General features: G+C 37.5%; 1 protein-coding gene across 1 annotated transcript in view; it reads right to left on the bottom strand.

The window, feature by feature from the left end:
• Window positions 1-23,048, bottom strand: part of Cfap54 (cilia and flagella associated protein 54) — a 263,007-nt gene that overhangs the window by 38,553 nt on the left and 201,406 nt on the right. The window contains exons 63-65 of the mRNA XM_042693361.1: window positions 14,781-14,948; window positions 5,086-5,309; window positions 1,502-1,681 (exon numbers count right to left, since the gene is read on the bottom strand). Coding sequence (XP_042549295.1) covers window positions 1,502-1,681; window positions 5,086-5,309; window positions 14,781-14,948 — 572 coding nt within the window. The remainder of the gene's footprint in view (window positions 1-1,501; window positions 1,682-5,085; window positions 5,310-14,780; window positions 14,949-23,048) is intronic.

Raw genomic sequence — 23,048 nt, 5'->3', positions numbered from 1 at the left:
TTCTCATTATCTGATTAAGAAGACATGTATAATCAGTCCAGAATCAGTAACAGTTTCCAGTCTAAGGAAGTAAGATGAAGAGGCCAGTGTGAGAAGCAAGCATTGGAGGAGAAAGGGACACGGCTCAGGAGGTTCCAGGACGTGACAGGGTCACATGAGCTACAGACAGTCCCAGTGACACAGTTAGAGGGGTCAACGTCCAGGCAGGGAGAGTGTGAGCATAGACCAATACCGAAGATGAAAAGCAAATTAAAATGCTGGGCAGAAGGAAATGGTGAGGCAGGTATCTTATGGGAAAAGGCTTTTGGCTCTTCTTTGAGAAAGCATCAATGAAAGGAATTCCTTTTTTTCTTTTTTTAAATTTTAATTTTATCCTCAAGCTGATGTGCAGAGGGGTTACAGTTACATAAGTAAGATAGTGATTACATTTTTTGTCTAATTTGTTACCCCCTTCCTCATTTATCTTCCTCTTTCCTCTTTCCCTCCTCCATCCCCTCCCCAAAGTTGTACAGATCATTTCCATTGTCTTGTATCAGCATCGCATAGGTTGCATAGGTTCCCCTTTGTCCTTTGTCTCATCATTTTGTTGTTCCCCTTCCTTTCCCTAGTTCAGATAAACATATATAAAATACCCAGGGCACCAAAATTGATTACAGTGACAATGAGGGAGAAACCATAGGGGAAAAAACACAAAAGAAAAAAGAAATCACATAATACATTGAGAACAATAACCAAGAAAAACCTCTTATGTCAATACCTTGAAGTTCATTTCGCTTAGCATCATCTTATATGGTCATATGTACATAGCTATTGAGATATTCTGCTCATCTGCTAAGACTATCCTAGATGTATACTGCTTATTACAAACAATGAAAACCACAGGACCTATGTTTCCTTGGGTCTGACTTATTTCACTTAATATGGAAAGCAGTATGGGGGTGCCTCAAAAGACTACACATAGAGCTCCTCTATGACCCAGCAGTCCCATTTCTGGGCATTTGCCCAAATGACCACAAACAAGGTCACCCTAAAGCTACCAGCACAACTATGTTTACTGCAGCATTATTTACCATAGCTAAGATATGGAACCAACCCAGATGCCAGATGAATGGATCAAGAAAATGTGGTACACACACACACACACACACACACACACACACACACACACACACACACACACACACACACACACACTGGAATTCTATGCTTCCATCAGAAAGAATGACACTGTCCCATTTGTAAGGAAATGGAAGGACTTAGGAAAAAAATCATATTAAGTGAAGTAAGCCAAAGGAATTCTGGGGTGGAAGTTTCCCTGCAAAAAGCTATACTGACCAACTCTCCACTTAAAAAAATTAACCAATTTCTAGTGCTGCCCTAGAACTAGAGACACTCTTCAATCTTCATTGGTTCAGGGACTGACAACCACTTCCTTTTAAGTTATAGTGACATAAGCTTTACACCCAAAAGGAAGATTTAACTCTATCATTATATTATGTACCATAGGTTCTATTTGGAAGATATCCCCCGGAGCTCTGTCCAGAGGAGGAAGGTACCACTGAAAGCAAAGTTCTTTGTTTAGGGCTTGTGTTGCCATTTCTAATGAAAAAACATCCGTATCAGATGAATTGGCAGTGAGATTTAAAGACAAAATAGACTGTATGGAACTTTCATGAAATACCTAGAAAACAAAAAAACTCATGTCAGTTTAATTGCTAATAAGAAACTTATTTAATATTTAAAGCAGATTAAATGGATCTATTAGGAATGCTAGGACTTAGCTTACTTCATGAAGGTAATCTTAACTATTCTTAAATAATTATATAGTAAATTCACCTACTATAAAAACATGCTTTAGAAGTAGTGGAGACAAGTGTCTTTCACTTTGGTGAGTTACGCAGGATAGAGACTTGGAGGAAGATGCCCCTGGAGCCATTTCAGTTCAAGGTATACTACTGCTTCTACAAAGTATCTTCTATATTTTTGTTATTCATTGAAAAATAGATAGGGGGTCTCTTTACAATTTATTGTAAAACTTTCAATTTCAGTACCATATATAAACCAATGTTTGCTCTCATTTTCTCATTATGTGAATGTAGTTGTTTTGCAAGTTGTGAAATCTGTGCCCAGCTACTTTTATAGAGCTTGGCAACTGTGCCAGAAGTCTTCAAATTGCTTAAAATGCAATTATTCAACTGCACAAATTATTTAGTTAGTTGCCAAAAGTAGCAAAGCTGGTTACTATTTAATAACAAAGTAACAAGCTAGACAGAAAGGCAACAGTGGTAATATTATGTCAAGTTGAAGAGGAACTGTCAATGGGACACAAACTATTTTCATAATTAGCTTCCTCTTATTCCCAAGATCACAGCACAATAGCTGGGAAGCAGTTTCTCTTACACATTTTGACATCTCAGGCTGCTCAAGGTCTGTTGACCAAGGGGAATGCACCAAGAAGAAATGCTTGGTGTTTCTATAAGGCTTTGTCCCTTCCCATTATCTTGGAGCCTATTCAAGATATGTCTGTGAATACAAGTCTTCAAAATAAAATAGAAAGAGAAAGACACTGACCTTTCAAGTTGTCTACCAATAGAGGAAAAAAGATATTTTGACTGAAAGATAATATTAAATATGAAAACTTGCCACAACTGTCTAAAGACATATTTAAAAGCCAGAATCCTCATTTACCATCAGCACTGTAATAATTGAAGCATGAGCAAAACGCAAAATAAACAAGATTATTGGAATTAAATTATCCCTTTTAATTAAGAGTAATTCTATATCAAGAGGTTTGCAAAAGAGATTAACTAAACAATTGATTTAAAAGATTTCTCATACTTTTTCATATCAGCATAACTTTTAGAGTCTGAAAACTACCTTAGCAGAATAGTTGCTAAATTTAATGTCAGCTAGTGTAGAAAAAAGCAGGCACCTTTTGTTCTAATATATGTTGTATCTAGTAGCACGGTGGTCTAATACTGCTAAATAACCCAAATGAATATTAAAAACAGGCATTTATCTTTTCCCTTGTTTTTACAATATTATTCTATCTAATTACTAGTGAGATTAATTTCATTTGCTAATTGGTGATACACCAAGTACTTTTATATGTGTTATTTATCCTTTGGAAGGAATAAGCACAGACCTATCGCATGATTCCTAGTTTTCCACAGTCCTATAAACAATGAATCACTTCTTCAACTAGTGAGATATATGAACCTGCAGATTGTGGCAGCACGCAGTCTGTAAGCATGAGTAACTCAACACCGTGTACAGCTTTAATCATCTATTTTTGGAATCTTTAATGCAATATTTGGTACCTTTGTGTTTCCACCACAAAGCACCAACAGACTTTATATGCAGGCTCACACAACTGATGAACACAACAGAGAACACTGATTGTTCTGGAAAAGGTGTCTACTTCTTTGTGTGTATGTGTGGGGGGAAGCCTTTTGAAGTATCAATTTATGGAAAGAGTTTGATTGAAATAACCTCCTGAGTGATTAAAGGCTCAAAAATGTTATTATACAAATCAGCCAAGCTTGGAGTTTATATAAAAAAAATCCAAAAGGCTTTATGCTTGTTAGCTGTCTCTCCCAGTGAAATGAACACATGATTAGGTAGCTTGCACCTGTCAGGCGAGTGACAGTAATCTCCAGGGCTGATTATCCTGAGAGAATGTTACACTAATTATATAAAAAAAGAGCAAACAGGGTGAAACAACTTTTTGATAACACTACTGCCATTAGAAATGTCATATGTATTTACAATGCATTCAAGGCTGTGTTTCTGGAATACCATCCTGGGGGAGTGAGTAATGAGAGGCTGCCTCTCATACCAAAATATGCTACCAGAGCTCCTTGCAGGACAGTATTTAGGACATGCATTTTAGTTTCTGTCTTATTCAATATGTACAGGAAAATATCTACAGGAATTGCTATTCTTAGCTTTTCTGTTCCCTGTCTCCTACTTCCAACAGACAAAATGCCTGGGATACAGGATAATACTCCTCAGAATGAATTTCAGTTCTAACAGACGGATTAATCACCAGCCAGTGCTAGATGGCAACAATATCATCCTTCATCTACTATTTCCTTCCACCTAGGAGGAAATGGGATACTAACAGTAGGTATGGATTGAAACATTCTATATTTTTATTAATAGGGTGATATTAAAATGAAAAATGGCTGTCTGAAATATGCTGTTCTGAACAGCAATGCAGAAAATTCGGAGACATTTTGGAGATTTATGAAAACAGCCAGAACAAATATTTGAAACGTGAAGGTGAAAAGCCAGGCTGTTTGGTTAACCTACCTATGTGGTAACACAGAAAGCTTTCCAAGAATCCTGAGGGAACTAGAAACCTTTGTGCTGCATAGAGGTTAATGTGCTCCCTTCAGAAACACATGGGCAAGGCCTGGGAGCCATGGTTCATACCTATAACACCAGTTCCTGAGAGTAGTAGAGTGGAAGAATTGCTATTCAAGGCCAAGCTGGGCAAAAAGTTCATGAGACCTATTAATAAAAGGTGGGTGTGGTGGTGTGCACCTGTTATCCCAGCTATACAGGAAGTATAAAACAGAATGATTGTAGTCAAGGACTACCTGATGTAAATGGGAGCTTTTATAAAAAACAAACAAAACACTACAAAGCAAAAAGGCCGGGCATATGGCTTAAGTTGCAGAGTGGCTGGCTGCCTAGCAAGCTTGAGGCTCTGAGTTAAATCCCAGGAAGGAAGGAAAGGAAAAAGGGAGAAAAGGCTAGAAAAGGTGATTTTTATCAAGTTTTTCATAGATACATAACATTTTAAAACACCTTGGTCAGGTCCAGTGTCTCATGCCAGTAATCCCAGCTACTCAGGAGGCCGAGAACTAGAGGCTAACATTTGAAGCCAGCCAAGGAAGAAAACCCTTCAAGACTCCATCTCTAATTAACTGGCAAAATACTAGGCTAGAGGCATGGCTCAATTGGTAGAGCACAATTCATAAGCAAAGAAGCTGAGTAGAATGCAAGGTAGCCATAGTACCAGCACACACCCACACCGCTCCCCCCCACATACACACACCAAATGAAATAAAACCTTACCTTGACTGAAGAATCACTTAAGTCTTTTTCTGAAAACTGTATATCATTAAATCCTTGAAGAAGTTCTTTTGGAAATTCATCAATACAAGAAGAAGAATAAAAATTTAAGACTTTTTTAAGATAAAAATGCATTTCTTTTTGGCGTAAAATCAGTCTAGAGTTGTAAAGGGAGGTGAGAAGTGTATCATCTGGCAGAGAAATTCCAGATTCTGGAGTTGTAGATGCTTTAGGAAGAAAAATACTTTTATTTAGGCTAGTATTAGGAATGAGAATGGTCTCAATATTGTTGCATTTGCTCACTAACACCATTCTACACTGGCTAGTGGCTGCTAATCACTTCCCTCCCCGAACTCTATGCCAATGTTGCTCCTTGTTATAGGAAAGAAAGAAAACTTCAAAGGCATGTGAAGATGTGTATTTACAATGGCACTGTGTATTCTGTCTACCATTTTATTTTGGACTCTTCTCAAATTGTTGCTTTACCTTAAATGGATAATTTGGGTATACGTTATTTAGAGAGAATGGGAAGACCGGGACTGAGAAAAGGAAAAGAGCCAAGGAGTGAGGATAAATGAGCAGGCTCTGGAAATTAGCAATGCTCTGCTGGAGTTCTCTTGTAAAACCATAGAAAACAGAGCCAGAGACATGGAAAAGTTGGTGGTTAATATATCATCTCCCAGGCTTCCTTCTTCAGTGAGGTGAACCGATGGATTTTGTCTACCAATTGCAGCTGCGGATAGCCCAGGTGAGAAAGGCTGCAGAAAGGCACAAGAAGTACCAGCCAGTGAATGCAGATGAGAGCTGGGTTGCTTTGGAGATTTGCATTACCAAGATGGTGGCTCCCATCCATATCTTTCTCCTCTGAATTTCCTTTATTCTACCCCCAATCACAATAAACCTTTAATTTTGATGCCTTTTGGAGTGCTTGCTCGTCTCACTGCTAATTCCTGAGGATTGTACTCAGCCACTATGTCAGCCCATTCACTTGGGTAGATTCCCCACTACTTTTGCCAGGCATTGCCTGGTCTTTCTATTTGTACTAGTGACCAGCACTGGGTCACCAATTCCAAGAATGCAGGTAAGATATAGTACATCTTGTCTCAAAATTTCCAGGTTTTTGTTTAGATATTCTTTAACTGTATTTTTTTTTTGTCTTTTCTTTTTTTTGGTACTGGGGATCAAATCCAGGACATTGTACTTGCTAAGCACATTGCCACTGAGCGACAGCCCAGTCCTAGATATTCTTTAGATAGAGATGAAAATAAAATTCTATACAGTTAAATATCCCTTATGAAGGAATGCCCTCTTTTCCACATGACAGATACTGGAGCCATCTTTCCTCAAAGCCCAATCAATTTCATCCTTCTCATGTTATAAAATTCCATCCTTTTATGCTATAAAACATAACAACACACTGTGATTATTGGTTCTTAACTGTTTTGAGCCATGAACCCCATAGGTAATCCTAGGGCTAGATGTCTCTATGTCATCATGTTTTTAAATCTACAAAATCAAGTATGTAAAATTTTGAAGAAAACCAATTATCTTGAAACAGTATTTTTTCAAAGGTTCATGGAACCTGTGTTAAGAATCCCTGAGGTTCTGGGAAGATGGTGGAGGAGAAGCTGGAGGCTAAACAAGCTCTAGCATAGAAAGCAGTTTTAGTGTTCCAGTGAACAGTCGTAGGCCAGAGAATTACACCAAGTGTGCTATCACAGTACAGAGAATTTGGCCAGAGAGGGAAAATCCAGGCATGGAGACAGATCTGAGTACTTTCTGGTAGCCACGCCAGCAGTGGCGTTGGCGGTGGCCATAGCCGCCATACCTACAACATGGAGAGTCCGGGACAAAGGCGCCAGATGCAGCAGGCAAGCGGATTCTACTCAACACCAGCAAGAATTGGCAAGGAGCAGATATCTTCATCCTGCAGATCGCAGACCAGAGACGACCCAGGAACCAAGACTCCAGCATGAGCAGAACCCTGACATCGTCACTCCTCACAGAGGAGGGAAAGCCACTCCTCCTCCCTACCACCACTGGATATCTCCATCTTTGATACTGACAAAGGCCTGGCTGAGCAGCTAGCTCCAACTCAGGCCTTGGAAGAAAACAAAAGAGTCATTTAGCAGGTCACAGAAACCTGACCTGACCTACCAGGCTCAGCTCCACCCAGGGGAAAGTCACCCAGCCCAGGCAGAAAGAGCTCTCCCCCAGGAGTGACTTTCTTCACTGGGTAAACAGAGCCAGAGGCTGCCCCTCCCTACAGCAGCCTAATCAATTGAAATTCAGCAAACAAAACCTGAGAATGGCTCCAGGCTGGGCTCTGTGAGTATATCAGAAGCTAACCCCTCAGGAAAAAGCTACTGTTTGCTGAAAGGCCTCAACTCTACCCAGAACCTAGCCTCATCACAGCATCTCCAAACTAGAGGAAACAGCCATCTCCCTCTTTTGTGATACTCAAAGCAGATCTGCCTCCCACTGAACTAGCCTGGGAGGAGGATCACAAAATCCTGGGTAAAGCAGAGCATTTTTCTCGATGTTCAAACAAACAGACTTAAGAAACCGATCAAGCCACAAGAAAACCAAACACCACAAGCAGACCGGAGACTCCAGCAAGAAACTAATTAGGGACACAAGGGAGATACAGGATCTTCCCATCCACATAACCCCTCTCCCCCCCCCCAAAAAAAATAAAAGAACTTTCTTTTTGTACCTTTTTAAAAAAAATTCTGTGTTTTTTTTTAAATTGTTTTCTATTAACCTTTTGTCCTCATAATTTTTATTTTAGGTGTATATGTGTGTGAGTGTGCTTTTTTCTAATCTCTACTGACCTTTTGGTTCTTTTTTTTCTTTCTCATTCTTTTCATTTTTTCTTCTCTTTTGTTCTTTTTTGCGTGTCTCAATTGTGGTTCTGCTCATTCTCAGATATATCCATCATCGATTATTAGACCTTATCCCCCATTGTGTACACACTTAATCCAGAAATTTATTACTCAATTCAAAACTTCTTAGGCTTAAATTCCTTAATATCAGTAATATCTCTTTATACCTATACAATTTTTAAGAATTTTTATTTTTTAGTTTTTCATATCTTCTTTCTATCCCTCCCCTCCTCATCCTATCCCTTTCTTCTTCAATTTCACCTTTAAAATTACATAATTTTTAAGTTTCACTTTTTAAATATAAATTTTTGTTTTTCCATTTTTCCTTGTCTCTTTTTTTTCTTTCTCTCTCCTATCAGTCTGTCCAATCCATTTACCTCTTTGAGATTAGGACTTGGTTAATTTCACTCTCCTATTACCTTTCCACATCTCTTGAATCCTATTTTTTCCCACATCTCTCCCTAAACCTAATAGTTTCTGGTTTGCCAAATTCTTCTTTGCTGTTCTTAGCCCATTAATACATAGTTGTTTGATGTTGAATAGATTGTATCTGTTGAATTAGATTGTATCTGCTGCCTTTTGACTGTGCAACTACAGAAATTTGGTTGATGCTTGCCTTAAAATAGTGTTCTAGCACAAAATTGGTGTTAATTTCATACCATAAGGGCAGAACAAGCCATAAAAACACAAGAAAAATGGCAAGTCCGGGTATCTCAACTCCCATTCATGATAATCAGGTGGCAGAACAGATAATGAATAATCCAGAGGAGAGTTCCCAAAAAGCTCTACAAACACTACTGGTAAACATGGTGAATGAAAATATTGAAAACCTGCAAAGGACTCAGTGTGAGCATGATAGGGAGAGAGAGGAGGCAAACCAAAGATCAATACAGGAATCTCATGAGCATGAGGAAACTACTCAAAGATTTATACAGGAATTGTGTGAGCAGGCTGAGAACAGTCAAAGAGAACTACAGGAATTGCATGAACGTGAGGAGGCTAATCGAAGAGTGATACAGGAATTGCGAGAGCAGGATGAGAATAGACAAAGATCAATAGAGACATTCATAGAATCCATAAACAGACAGCTGAAAGAATTCAGGGAGACCACAAAAGGAATGCTGAATGGAGCCCAACAGAAGGAATCGGAGTCCAAGGAAACCATAGCCAATCAACTAAGTGTTGAGAATAAACACTGAGCACCAAATTAAGGAAGTAAAGAAGTTCATACAAGATCTAAAACGAAGCTCCAACAAAGAATTTAAAGCCATCAAAGCCGATTAATTAGAAGGAAAAGAAATAAAAAACAAAGTAGAAAGTCGGGACAGTAGGTTAGACCATGCAGAAGATCGAATCTTGGGGATTGAAGACAGTCTAGATATTATAGAGAAAGAACATACAACTATCCAAGACAAATCCAAGAAATATGATAGATCTATTCAACATTTGGAAGACACCATCAGAAGGCCTAATCTGAGGATAATGGGTGTAGAGGAGCACCTAGAGATAGAAGTTAATGGTCTAGGAAATTTGTTTAACAGGATCCTAGCAGAGAACTTCCCAAACATGCAAAAAGATAGGCCTATTCAGATTCATGAAGCTTTCAGAACCCCAAATAGACCAGACCAGAACAGGATATCCCACCGTCACATTGTAATCCACACAGGATCAATTCAGATCAAGGAAAAGATCCTTAAAGCTGTCAAGGAGAAAAGATCAATCACCTATAAAGGGAAAACAATTATAATCTCCTGATTTCCCAGAAGAGACAATTAAAGTAAGAAGAGCCTGTAATGATGTATGCCATGCCCTAAAGACAAACAACTATCAACTAAGAATACTGTACCCAGCTAAACTCTCCTTCATAACTGAAGGTCAAATAAAAATCTTCCATAGCTAAGAAAAACTGAAACACTATATCTCCATGAAACCAGCCCTACAAAAGAAACTTAAAGATGTCCTAACATAGAAAACCAACAAGGCCACAATAAAGGCCAAGAAACCACACCCAAACAGAATCCAAGAACCATAGGAAGAACCCAGTTGCCACAGCCCCCAAGAAGGTGGATAAAATGGCAGGAACTCCCAAATATCTCTCAATCCTATCTCTCAACATTAATGGACTTAACTCTCCAATTAACTGACAGACTGTCTAGTTGGATTAAAAAGCAAGATCCTTCTATCTGCTGCCTTCAGGAGTCACACCTTGCCCATAAAAACAAACATATTTTGAAAGTGAAAGGCTGGAACAAAATCTACCAAGCAAATGGCCCCCATAAACAGGCAGGAGTTACAATCCTAATATCAGATAAAATAGACTTCAAATTAAAATTAGTGAGAAGAGACAAAGAAGGTCACTACATACTACTTAAGGGATGTCTCCTTCAGGAGGATATTACAATTCTAAATATTCACTGAACAATGGAGCACCCAAATTTATCCAAGAAACACTACTTTCCTTCAAATCTCACATAGATCCAAAGACATTAATTGTTGGGGACTTTAACACACCACTATCCCCACTAGATAGATCAACTCGGCAAAAATTCAACAGAGAAACCTCAGATCTAAACAACCGCATAGATCAAATAGACTTAACAGACATCTACCGAATATTTCACCCAGCAGTATCAGAATACACATTTTTCTCAGCAGCACATGAAACATTTTCCAAAATAGACCACATTTTAGGTCACAAAGCAAACTTAACCAAATTCAGAAACATTGAAGTTATACCTTGCATTCTCTCAGACCACAGGGAATAAAATTAGAACTCAACACCAAAAGCCACCAAAGAAAGTCCTGTAACACATGGAGGCTGAATAACACACTGTTAAATCACGGGTGGGTCATGGAAGAGATTAGAAATGAAATTCAAACGTTCATGCTATTCAACAAAAATGAACACACAAATTACCAGCTCCTCTGGGACACAGCAAAGGCAGTACTCAGAGGCAAGTTTATAGCTCGGAGTCCCTACATCAACAAATTGGAGAGATCTGAAACCAACAATTTAATGAGACATTTGAGCCTCCTTGAAAAAGAGCAGCAAGAAAAACTCCAATCCAGTAGATGGAAAGAAATAATTAAAATTAAATCAGAATTAAACGAATTAGAATCCAAAAAAAAAAAAATAGAATCAACAAAACAAAGAGTTGGTTCTTCGAAAAAATTAATAAAATTGACAGACCCTTAGCAAATCTTATCAGAAAAAGAAAAGAACACACCCAAATAAACTCAGAGATGAGAATGGAAACATCACCACAGAAACAACCAAGATTCAGAACATTATAAGGGAATACTTCTCAAACCTTAAGTACTTGGCAGAAATGAACCTTTTCCTAGCAAATATCGACATGCTGAAATTAAACCACGATGAGTTAAACCATCTTAACAGGCCCATATCAAGCATTGAAATAGAAACAGCAATAAGAGATTTCCCATCTAAGAAAAGCCCAGGACCAAATGGTTTTACAGCAGAATTCTACAAGGCCTTCAAAGCAGAACTCACACTAATACTCGTCTTCAACTCAATGAAATTGAAAGAGAAAGTTCACTACCAAATTCCTTCTATGAAGCCATCATAACACTATTCCCAAAACCAGGCAGGGACTCATCAAAGAAAGAGAACTATAGACCCATTTCTTTGATGAACATTGATGTAAAACTTCTCAACAAAATTTTGGCCAATCGACTTCAACAATTCAGCCAAAAAATCATACAACACGATCAAACAGGATTCATTTCAGGGATGCAAAGCTCATTCAATATATGCAAATCAATTAATATAATTCATCCTATCAACAAGAGCAAGGATAAGAACCACCTGGTTATCTCAATAGATGCATAAAAAGCATTTGACAAGATCTAGCACCCCTTTATGATGAAGGTTCGGGAAAAATTAGGAATCCATGGAACATTCCTCAATACAATAAAGGCTGTATATGACAAACCTACAGCCAGCATTATACTTAATGGTGAAAAACTAAAGCCATTTCTTCTTAATTCAAGAACGAGACAAGGGGGCTGGGAAGGTGGCTCAGTGGTAGAGCGCTTGCCTTGCATGCATGAGGCCCTGAGTTCGATTCCTCAGCACCACATAAGCAAAAAGAAAAAAAAAAAAAAAGAATGAGACAAGGATGTTCACTCTCTCCACTTCTCTTCAATCTAGTATTAGAATGCCTAGCTACAGCAATAAGACAAGATGCAAACATAAAAGGGATCCAAATAGGGAAAGATGAAGTAAAACTCTCCCTCTTCGCAGATGACATGATCTTGTATTTGAAGAATCCCACGGACTCCACTCCCAAATTACTCAAGCTGATTCAAAACTTTAGCAAAGTAGCAAGGTATAAAATTAACCCTCAAAAATCAATGGCTTTTCTGTATGCCAACAATGAGAAAAGTGTGGCTGAAATCAGGAAAGCAACTCCATTTGTAATAGCCCCACAAAAAAATAAAATACCTAGGAATTAACTTAACCAAAGAAGTGAAGGACCTCTATGATGAAAACTTCAAAAATCTGAAAAAGGAAACCAAAACAGAACTTAGAAAGTGACAAAACCTCCCATGCTCCTGGATTGGAAGGATCAACATTGTGAAAATGGCAATACTTCCTAAGGCTATCTACAAATTCAATGTTATTCCTATCAATATTCCAACCTCATTCTTCAAGGAAATCGTAGAGGCAATCCAAAAATTCATATGGAACAATAAAAGACCCTGAATAGCCGGGCGCTGGTGGCTCACGCCTGTAATCCTAGCTACTCAGGAGGCTGAGATCTGAGAATCGCGGTTCAAAGCCAGCCCGGGCAGGAGAGACCATGGGACTCCTATCGCCAATAAAAACCACCAGAAAACCGGAAGTGGCACTGTAGCTCAAGTGGTAGAGCGCTCGCCTTGAGCTGAAGAGCTGAGGGACAGCGCCCAGGCCCAGAGTTCAAGCCCCACGACCGACAAAAAAAAAAAAAAGACCCTGAATAGCAAAAATAGAAAGAACAGTGCTGGAGGAATATCAATACCAAATTTCAAACTCTACTACAAAGCCATAGTAATCAAAACAGCTTGGTACTGGCACAAGAACAGACCTCAGGACCAATGGAATAGAATTGAAAACCCAGAAATAAACCTACAGAACTATAGCCATCTAATCTTCGATAAGGGAGCTAAAAAAATAGAATGCAAGAAAGAAAGCCTCTTCAGTAAATGGTGCTAGAAAATTGGTTAACTACTTGTAGAAAACTAAAGCTAGATCCTTATATATCATCCTGCACCAGAATCAACTCCAAGTGGATCAAAGACCTCAGAGTCAAAGCAGACACTCTGAAAACATTATAGGATGGAATAGGAGAAACCCTAGGTCTCCTTGGCACAGGCCAAAATTTTCTTAATAGAGACCCAGAAACACAACAAATCAGAGAAAGGTTGGACAAATGGGATTGCATGAAATTTCAGAGCTTCTGCATGGCAAAGAACATAGCTAGCATGATCAATAGAAAGCTCACAGATTGGGAGAAGATCTTCACTAGCCATACACTAGCCATACAACAGACAATGATCTCATATCTAAAATATACCTGGAACTCAAAAATTAAATCCCCCAACAACAAATCCTCAAAGAAACAACTGCCCAATAAATATATGGGCTAAAGACTTAAAGAGAAACTTCTCTGAAGAGGAAAGAAGGATGGCCAATAGACACATGAAGAAATGCTCAACCTCTCTAGCCATAAAAGAAATGCAAATCAAAACAACATTGAGATACCACTTCACCCCGGTTAGAATGGCTATAATCAAGAACTCGAATTAAACAACAGATGCTGGAGGGGATGTGGACAGAAGGGAACCTTACTGCATTGTTGGTGGGAGTGTAAACTTGTTCAACCACTTTGGAAAGTAGTATGGAGGTTCCTCAAAAGACTCCACATAGAGCTCCCCTATGACTCAGCAGTCCCACTTTTGGGCATTTACTCAAATGTTTACAAACAAGACCACACTAAAGCTACCAGCACAACTATGTTTACTGCAGCATTATTTAACATAGCTAAGATATGGAACCAACCCAGATGCCCCTCAGTAGATGAATGGATCAAGAAAATGTGGTATATATACACAATGGAATTCTATGCCTCCATCAGAAAGAATGACATTTCCCCATTTGTTAGGAAATGGAAAGGCTTGGAAAAAATTATATTAAGTGAAGTAAACCAGCCTCAAAGAAACATAGGTCTCATGGTTTCCCTTATTTACAATAACTAGTATATTTCTGAGACAAGCAGAAAAGGTCAGATAAGTTGATGTTAGGTGAAATGAACCCCAAGATAAGTATTCAAATGTTATTTTCTTTCATGCGATTGTTTCTAACAAATTTGTAAGATGATTTCTTTGTTGCTTTGTATGTCCCTCCCCCACTGTATAATCCCTGCTTTCACTATATTTGATGTTGGTATAATTTGTGGAGGGGAAAGGCAAAACAAATCGTTTAAACAGGGATACAGGTGGACCCATTGCAACAATGAGATGTACAAGTCGTTATGTCAAAAAACACAAGTCGTTATGTCGAAAAACAAACTTTACAACTTTGGTGGGGGGAGGAGAGGGGAAGGGATGGGAAGGGGAAACAAAGGAGGAGGGAACAATGTAGTCAATATCTTGCCTATGTAACTGTAACCCCTCTGTATGGTATTTTCACAATTAAAAAAAAAAAAAGAATCCCTGAGATTTTCATGGTCCAGGCGAGCCTACCCAGAAGTGTCAAGAGCATTTCACAATTATCCATATAACTCTGACTTCTATAGGCACATCAACACCTACCCAGCAGTTGGCTCATGTTGTTGATCCTTTGCAGGTGTATGTAATAGCGTAGCAGAAGGACCCAAGTAATATCCACTTTCGTTTGAATCTTTTTTCTACCATCTGTGCTTTCAGGAATGTCTTCATTTTCAAACAGAAGTGAAGCCTCAAAGTCAGCTTGGTAGTCATCTGAAAATTTTTAAAAATGAAAAATGAGATTATGCTTGCCTTGAAAACCAAACATGTACAACTCATAAAGACTGACACATAATCATATGGTGAATTTTCAAAATTATCACAAGACACCAAACATAATATCAAAAAGAAAAATACTAGGCATATAAACAATATCTAAAACACATATTTTTCTCTAATTTTTACCAGCCAATAGGAAAAATTCAAGGAATTAACGTTCAATGAGCAATTCCCAGGAATGAGTATAGTTTTGACAGGTGAATTAGAAAAGTTAGTCCATTCAAGGATACACGTTAGAATCACTGAAAATCAAGGCTATGGGGGGCAGAGAGAGGAATGTACAAATTAAATACAGAAAGACATTAATGTCTGAAGATAGTATCAGTCACAACACCATAAAGTTGGAATATTTATATAACACATGTGAGATCAGCTGGTTAGGAAAACAATTTGGTCAGATCTATTAAAACTGAAAATTCTAATGCTCATTATACACAGAGTATTGCTTATGGTCCTGGTAGTTTTATAACATGAAGAGAAGGAAACTTGGAAAAAAACAAACAGAAGTCTATGAATTTGATGTAATTTAAAAGGATTGAATTAGATCTAAAAGAAAAAGGAAAAGTAGTGTGGACAGGTACTGGTGCTCATACCTGTAATCCTAACTATGCAGGAGGCTGAGGTCCAGACACTCTTGGTTAGAGGCCAATCTGGTCAGAAGTCTGAGAGATTCTACCTCCAAAATAACCAGTAAAAAGCTGGAATAGTGGTTGAAAGGGTAGAGAGAAAGCCAGGCAAAACAAACCAAGAAAAACATAAGGCTCTGAGTTCAAACTCTGGTACTAACAATTTGTAAAAAATAGTATAGAATCTGAGTTTGTATCGAAAATGTGCTTCTCACTATAGTGAAAACTCAAATTTCTTTGCCTTAGGCTCTTTAGACCTTTGATTTTCTGCCTCATGATTCTGTTATTCAAAAGGGCACAATAAGAGTGATTATAGAGTGAAACTGACAACATTTAATGAGTTACCAAGCAGGAAACACATGGAAGATGGAACACAGTGCCATTCATATAAAGCTGAGGGTACTTAGTACGGTTCTTTGTGCTATTCATGTAGACACAGAAGAGTACATATAGATAGCATTAGATAAGAACAGAATTTTCTCTGAGAGGAATGAAAGAAGAGATAAGCTGGCTTATGTCTATGTGTAATGGTCCATGCATGTTTCCTGGATGAATATGTTGACTCCTTAATGCACTTGTGAACCACTTTCTAATCCTATTTTCTTCTCTCTGTCTCAACACATCTGTTGTACCTAACTGCTCTCCAGAATTCTGAATTAATACTCTGAAAGCTGTCCTTTACCCTTTAACATAAACATTATACATCATAAATAAATATCATTAATTTTATCTTTTGGAAACCTATTGGAGAAAAAATTGCATGTATTTTCTCTTTCTTTTCTTTCTTTTCCACTAAACATTATTTTTAAATGTATCCAGGATGGTGCATGCAGCTATAATTCACTGATTTTTTTTCCATTGCTATATAGTATTTCATTAAAGGAATGTTAATTGGTCAACTTACGGGTTCTTTCTAATTTGGTTTTGTTTTTATTTTTGTTGTTATGAACAGGCTTCTATCAACTTTTGAATATATACTACTGGTACAAAATGTTAAAATTACCGTACAAAATGTTAAAATTACCTAGAAGTGGAATTACTAGTTTTTCCTCAGTCTTTTAACCAGTTCTTTCCTTCTGCCCTTCCATATAAATTTTAACATCAGTTTATCAAATTCCACAAAATAAAAATTTGGTGAAATGGTTAATGAAACTACATTAAATTTTTAGGTCATCTTTAGAAGACTTGACATAGTCCCATTACAGACCTTTCTCAACTGAAAATAAACTGTTTTCTTATATGTTTCAATCAAATTCTTAGCAATTTTTGTATTTATAACTTTTATCAGTCCCTAAATATTCTATCTTTTTGAAATGCATAGACTTAAAATCTTCCAACAAGATATGTTGCTAAATGCTCTTATGTTCTATAGTTTAATTATCTGGTGACAAATCCTATGGCTAATGACAACAACTCAGGACTTCTTCCTGTCACTTCAATTTTCCACTCACGTATGGTGCTCTATCACTTGAGCTTTACCTTAACCTTTTAATCTTGATCCTCAGATCTCAGCCTTCTAAAAAGCTAGGATTACAGATCTAGGCATGAACTATCAACACCTGTCTAGCTTTTTTTCTTTCCTACTACTGTGCTCTTGCTTGCTTGCTTGCTCACAGCTGGACCTCTACCACCTGAGCCCTGCCACCAGCCCAGACTTTTCTGCCTGGGTAGCTCTGAACCATGGTCCTCCAGGTGGCAGCTTCCTAAATTTAATTCCTAAGATTACAGACATGAGCCACCAGTACCCTGCAACAAGCTTTTTTAATCAAATGGCTTATCCTGAGAACTGAGCTCCTAATTCCCATTATAGGGTGTTGCAAAATCCAATGAGTCTTGGGAAAAAATCACATTAAGTGAAGTAAGCCAGACTCAAAGAAACATAGACTCCATGGTTTCCCTCATTTGTAATAATTAATATATGTATAAGATAGTCCTATCAGAAGATCACAATAGCTCAATAACTATATATCTATGCCCATATAAGATGGTAGTAAATGAAATGAACTCCAAGATATGGAAACAAGAGGTTTTTGTTGTTGTTGTTGTTATTTTTAATGTACTGTGTGAATTATTTTTTTCCTTTGTTTTATCCTCTGTTGTCACTGTATTTGATTTTGGTACTTGTGTCTTGTATATATGTTTATCTGAATTGGGGAAGGGAAGAGAAGGGGAACAACAAAATGGTGAGACAAAGGACAAAGGGCAAACCAATGCAAGACAACATGTTGGAAATGAACTTTATAACTTGATGGAGGTGGGGAAAGGAAAGTGGGAGAAAATGAGGGAGGGGGTAATAATGTTTAACAAGAAATGTACTCATTACCTTATGTATGTAACTGTAACCCCTCTGTACATCACCTTGACAATAGGATTATTTTTTTTAAATCACGTGAGTCCACTCAAACTCCAAGAATAATGTACTTTAACAGAGCCCCCAAAACTAGAATGATATGGTTTCAGAGTCTCACCAGAACTAACCTTTAAAGAACTATCACTTAACCAGGTCTGGTTTGGTTTGAAAGACTATCCATAATGATCCATAATGATCTGAACAGGCTCTTCAAATGCTTATCATTTTCTAACTACAATCTGTGTGAGGCTGGGTTTTCTTTATATCAACCAAAAAAATTGTTAGAACAGAGTGACTTTAATAGAAAATAGTATGAAAGTTCAACTATATTTTTTGATTTTACTATTGTATTGGGCTTTGAACTTAGGGTCCTCTAGCTTGCTTGGCTAGTTTTGTTACCACTTGAACCAATGCTTCCAGACCTCACTATCTTTATTTAAACAGCAATTAAAATTTTTTCTTACATGTTATTTTTTAACTTGTTATGGATTTGTTATTGCTTTTGCTAAAGTAATAAATTTTAGTTTTCAGTTTTAATTTCTAATGACTTTATTTTTTCTATAGTAGACCTAATATTTTTACCTTTAGTGGGGTAAATTATATTTTTCCAGACAGTTATAAATTTTTATAGAGGTTTTCAAATGTATTAGTTTGGAACAAAAATAAATCTAATAATTTAATTTATCAGTGTCAGTGATTACTTTTCTCTTGACATTTATCATTTGTGAGGTTTTTTTTAAACTACAATTACTTTTCCTGAAAAGTAAAGTTGACTAGTAACTAATACATTTTTCCCTAAAATTATAACTACTGCTTTTGCTTCCTAAGGCTTCCTATTTTGCAGGCAAAATCATGATTGTACAGCCTTGTTTATAGAACAAACAAACAAAATAGCAACTCTCGATGGATTAATCATTTCTGCATACCTACTCTAATATTTGTTCTTTAGCTTTCCCCATGGCTTTGACATTTTTCTGTTTGGGTAAATTGTGTAGATTCTTACCTATATACAAAGAACCCTGGCAGTACATCATATCTCTCATGAGGATCAAAGGAAACTGAGTGTACAAGGGAGAAGACAGTACTCTAAAGATATTCATGTCTTAATCCTAGAGCCTCTGCAAATGCTAGGGAAAAAAAAAGATCAAGTGAAGGTTGCTAGCAACTATTTTGAGATGGAGAGATTATCCTGGGTTATAATACTGTTCTTATATGTGGAAGTCACAGGCAGAAGAGTATGATGGCACAGTCAGAGATGTGAGGGAACCACACTGATGACTTGGAGTGTGAATGGCCTAAAAGCCAATGGACTTTGGTGTCCTTTACAAGCTGTAAAAAGGCAGGGAAACAATTCTCCCCTGGAGCCTCTAAATACTGGACAAGACTATTACAAATCCTAGTTTTAAGCAGTTAGCTACATTTTGGCTTTCCCTGCCTGCAGGGCCTATTTACCTGTACCCTCCCCCAAAACACATTGAGTCTCAGCTCAACCTGTTAAGGGCTAATTCTAATCTTTCTGCCACACATATACAGACAGACAGAAAGACAGACAGACAGACAGACACACACACACACACATACACACACACATTTATGTGTTGAAAAAGCCCCCATTTTGCTTTGGTAACTTGCAGTTTTTCTTTCTTGGTTCAAGATCAGCTACAAATAGAACCAACTGTTGTTCTATTTAGCATTGGAAAGGTCAGGGGCACCTTTCATATCAGCTCTGTCCAACAGGTTGACTAGAAGCATCAATTCTGCATTTTGAGTTCCTGATAATATACTCTTAGCAATACAGCTTAGTGGTTAACAGCATAGCCTTTACAATTGGATAGATGAGAGTCTGAATTAGCAATGGAATAATACTCAAGTTACCAAACCTCTCTGAGCAGCTAGACTCATTTATAAATATGCATGACACTCTCCTGGGACTTTCCAGAGCATGAGTGAAACCAAGTGAGAAAGCTTCTAGCACAGAGAAGGAGTAGTCTGTGCATTAACTAGCACATCCTGCATTCTGACTTTTCTGCTATTGTCAATCTTTTATGTCTTGCATCTGCCTAAGGGTACCAAACAATCCTATTAAGTCTCCTTTATTCCTTGAAAGGCTCATCTTCCTCTCAATCTCAGGATACCATTCCACTGTGTTCATATGGGATCCACTGTGCTCATATGGGAATGTTTTCTCACATATAGCATCTGTTGTTTCTAATTGTCCACTGCTCACTGTCTAGAATGAAGAAGGTCTCTTCATTTATCCTGATAACCAAGTGTGCTCTGCTCCTGGCCATGGTACTGTCCATTCTTAGAACTCAGTGATCAGGTAGAGGCCGCTGAGTAGAATTTCTGGACTAATGCAGATTTTGAGTAGAAGTTTGGACTACTTCATTGAGACTGGTTCTCATAATATCTCCAAGTTCTTACGTGTAATACTCGGAACTGATATAGTGCACACAGACTAATATACACATGCTACTACCACTACACCTCTTCCACCACCACTGCTAGCACAGGTCATCCCTCTCACATATAGGTGGCATAATTATTTGGCATCTGATAATATGTTACACTAGTGTCCACTATTCTGGGGGAATTGTGTCTTAGAGCAATTGGAGAATGGAAGCAAGTAGAGAAATGTCACCATTGCTTTTAGTTGGGATTAAGGCCATGTCTCTGAACCAGAAACAAGGTGGGACAAGTCATAGTTTACAAGAATTAAACACATATTAAGAGTCAGTTATAACTGTCATTCTCTATAGATGTTTATATTCAGCAACATTAGTTTTTAGTATGGCATATTTTTATCTCATACCATACATTATATACATTTAGAGGTTGCATATAGGGCCACTAATCTTAAATGTCACTTTTAATTCAATGTTTCTTGAAGATTAAATGATTTCTATCCCAGCTGAATGTTTTAAGGCCATAAGAAATTCAAGGCAAAAGGATTGTGCATATTTAAACATATTTAAGCTGCAGAGTAGGTATCTAATAATTGTATATTGTACCTAAATATTGTCCCACATTACCACTACCATCATGCCTGTTCTTACAAGACAATGTATAGATTTCTCATACACTAGATAGGTTCATCTCTGGACTCTCTTATTCCATAGATGTCACATAATTACTTTCATGTTCTGGGAAAATAATCTATAGTCCTCCTCCACATAGGACTATTCTGTCATGTTGGAACCATTTCCTTATCCTATCTGTTATCCTGTGTCTCTGTCAGTTTACATTTTCTCACAAACTCTTAGGCCATCTTTTATGAGTACAGCTTATTTCAGAAGGCATATATTTAGCTTAAGTTCTATCTTTATTAATATAGTCTTCTTACAAGATAAATTTATGTAATTCAGTACATATGTCCATTCTGATTTTCTATGATCAGAAGCTCATGGAAGGATCTGCTTTCCTGATGTATGTGTTCATGTGACAAAGGGCTGGAGAAGGAAGGAAGGAAGGAAGGAAGAAAGGAAGGAAGGAAGGAAGGAAGGAAGGAAGGAAGGAAGGAAAGAAGGGGCATGCAGAGCTTTACTCATGAGAACAATGAATATTGTTTACCACCACATGTGCAGATCAATGCTAATATTATTTAGCTAGATTAGTAAGGAAGTTTTCTCCTGAATGCTAATTTATGCTAATGCAAAGAAAATCAAACAAGTTTTATTTGTTGTTGTTAAGAGATTTTTCCCTTCAGCAATTCATTATAATGTGAACTTCATTGCCATCTGTGTATCTGTGGCAATCAGGTGGGAATTCAGAACCTTCTCCAATCCAAATACAGTGAGGGGAGTCATTGACATGCATTAATTATCCACTTGCCAGGAAAAGACTAGTGGGGAAAATTATTCTTTAGGCAAGGCAAAATGCAAAATAGGTTGGACTTTAAAATTTTAGTAATTTCATAGTTAAATAGTAAAGAAGTGTTAATGCTAGCAAATGGAGACTGACAAACTTGAATATGCTAGGAAGCCACTAATATAGGACAAAAACACATATTTGCAGTTTTAGAAAAGTTGAAGATGCCTTAACTGGATCAACTAATATCACTGGGTGTAGGTGATATAATTCTCCACTCTGTGTCCACAGCTGACATCATTAACTGATCATGACATAACTATTCTCCTGTCTGCCCTTTTATAGGTTCAGAATTCTCAGGTAGCTATTCATCATCGATTGAGCTTGTCACACATGATAGTTTGGATTGTCAATCAGAAATCACGTACATTCCTTTTCCATCCTCTACAAGCAGAATGGTTTTCCCTGTCTCACTCATATTGACCAGAGGAATGGGATGGGAAGAGAGACTTCAGTATGCCTGTGTGATTTGTTCTATGGCCCTTTTACTCTAATAGCCTCTGTGACAAGAGCATAGTTTCAGCAGAAAAAGCTTCCTCAGTCTAGGTCTCATAGCAAATGTACATGGAGCACACCAAGTCCAAGTTGTAGCTTGAAGCAGCACTCAGAAGATGAGATCAAGAATGAACCGTTGCTGTTGTAAGCTTTTGAATTGTGAAGGGTCCACCTTAGATGAAATTTGTTTATTATTCCTGCCCTAAAAACTGGTTTTTACATGAAGTAATCATTAGGTTAAATGACTAGGCTAGGTATATTTTCCAGGACTAAAATGAAGCTATTATTAATCCTAAAGAATATGTTTGAAATTTGTAAGGTTTTTTTTTTTTTTTTTACTAAATCTGTCTATAGAAATTATATAGTTTGACAGAACAAAGAATAGAATTGAGATCCTTTGATGATTACATACTCTACTCCTCCTTCAGTAACAAAATTATGATATGTAATTATAAGAGATGTATCTGAACCACAGAGAATAGAGTTGCCAGGCAGTGTCAAGCAGAAGAGATAGCTAGCATTTCAGACATTTCAGTGAAGTTTTCGTGAAAAACATTCCTTCAGTTATCGTTAGATAGGATTCCAGAGGCTTGGAAGACCACAGTCACACCATAAGGTTAAAGGGAGATTTTCTCATCTCCTTTGGCTCACTGTTCATCTCAGACCACCAAACTCACACATCAATACAATCTCACT

The sequence above is a fragment of the Dipodomys spectabilis genome, unplaced genomic scaffold (genome assembly GCF_019054845.1).
Source record: "Dipodomys spectabilis isolate Male_0828 unplaced genomic scaffold, ASM1905484v1 ptg000163l, whole genome shotgun sequence".
NCBI lineage: Eukaryota > Metazoa > Chordata > Mammalia > Rodentia > Heteromyidae > Dipodomys > Dipodomys spectabilis.
Note: the sequence above shows the minus strand (reverse complement) of the source record. Positions and strands in the feature narration are given on the sequence as shown.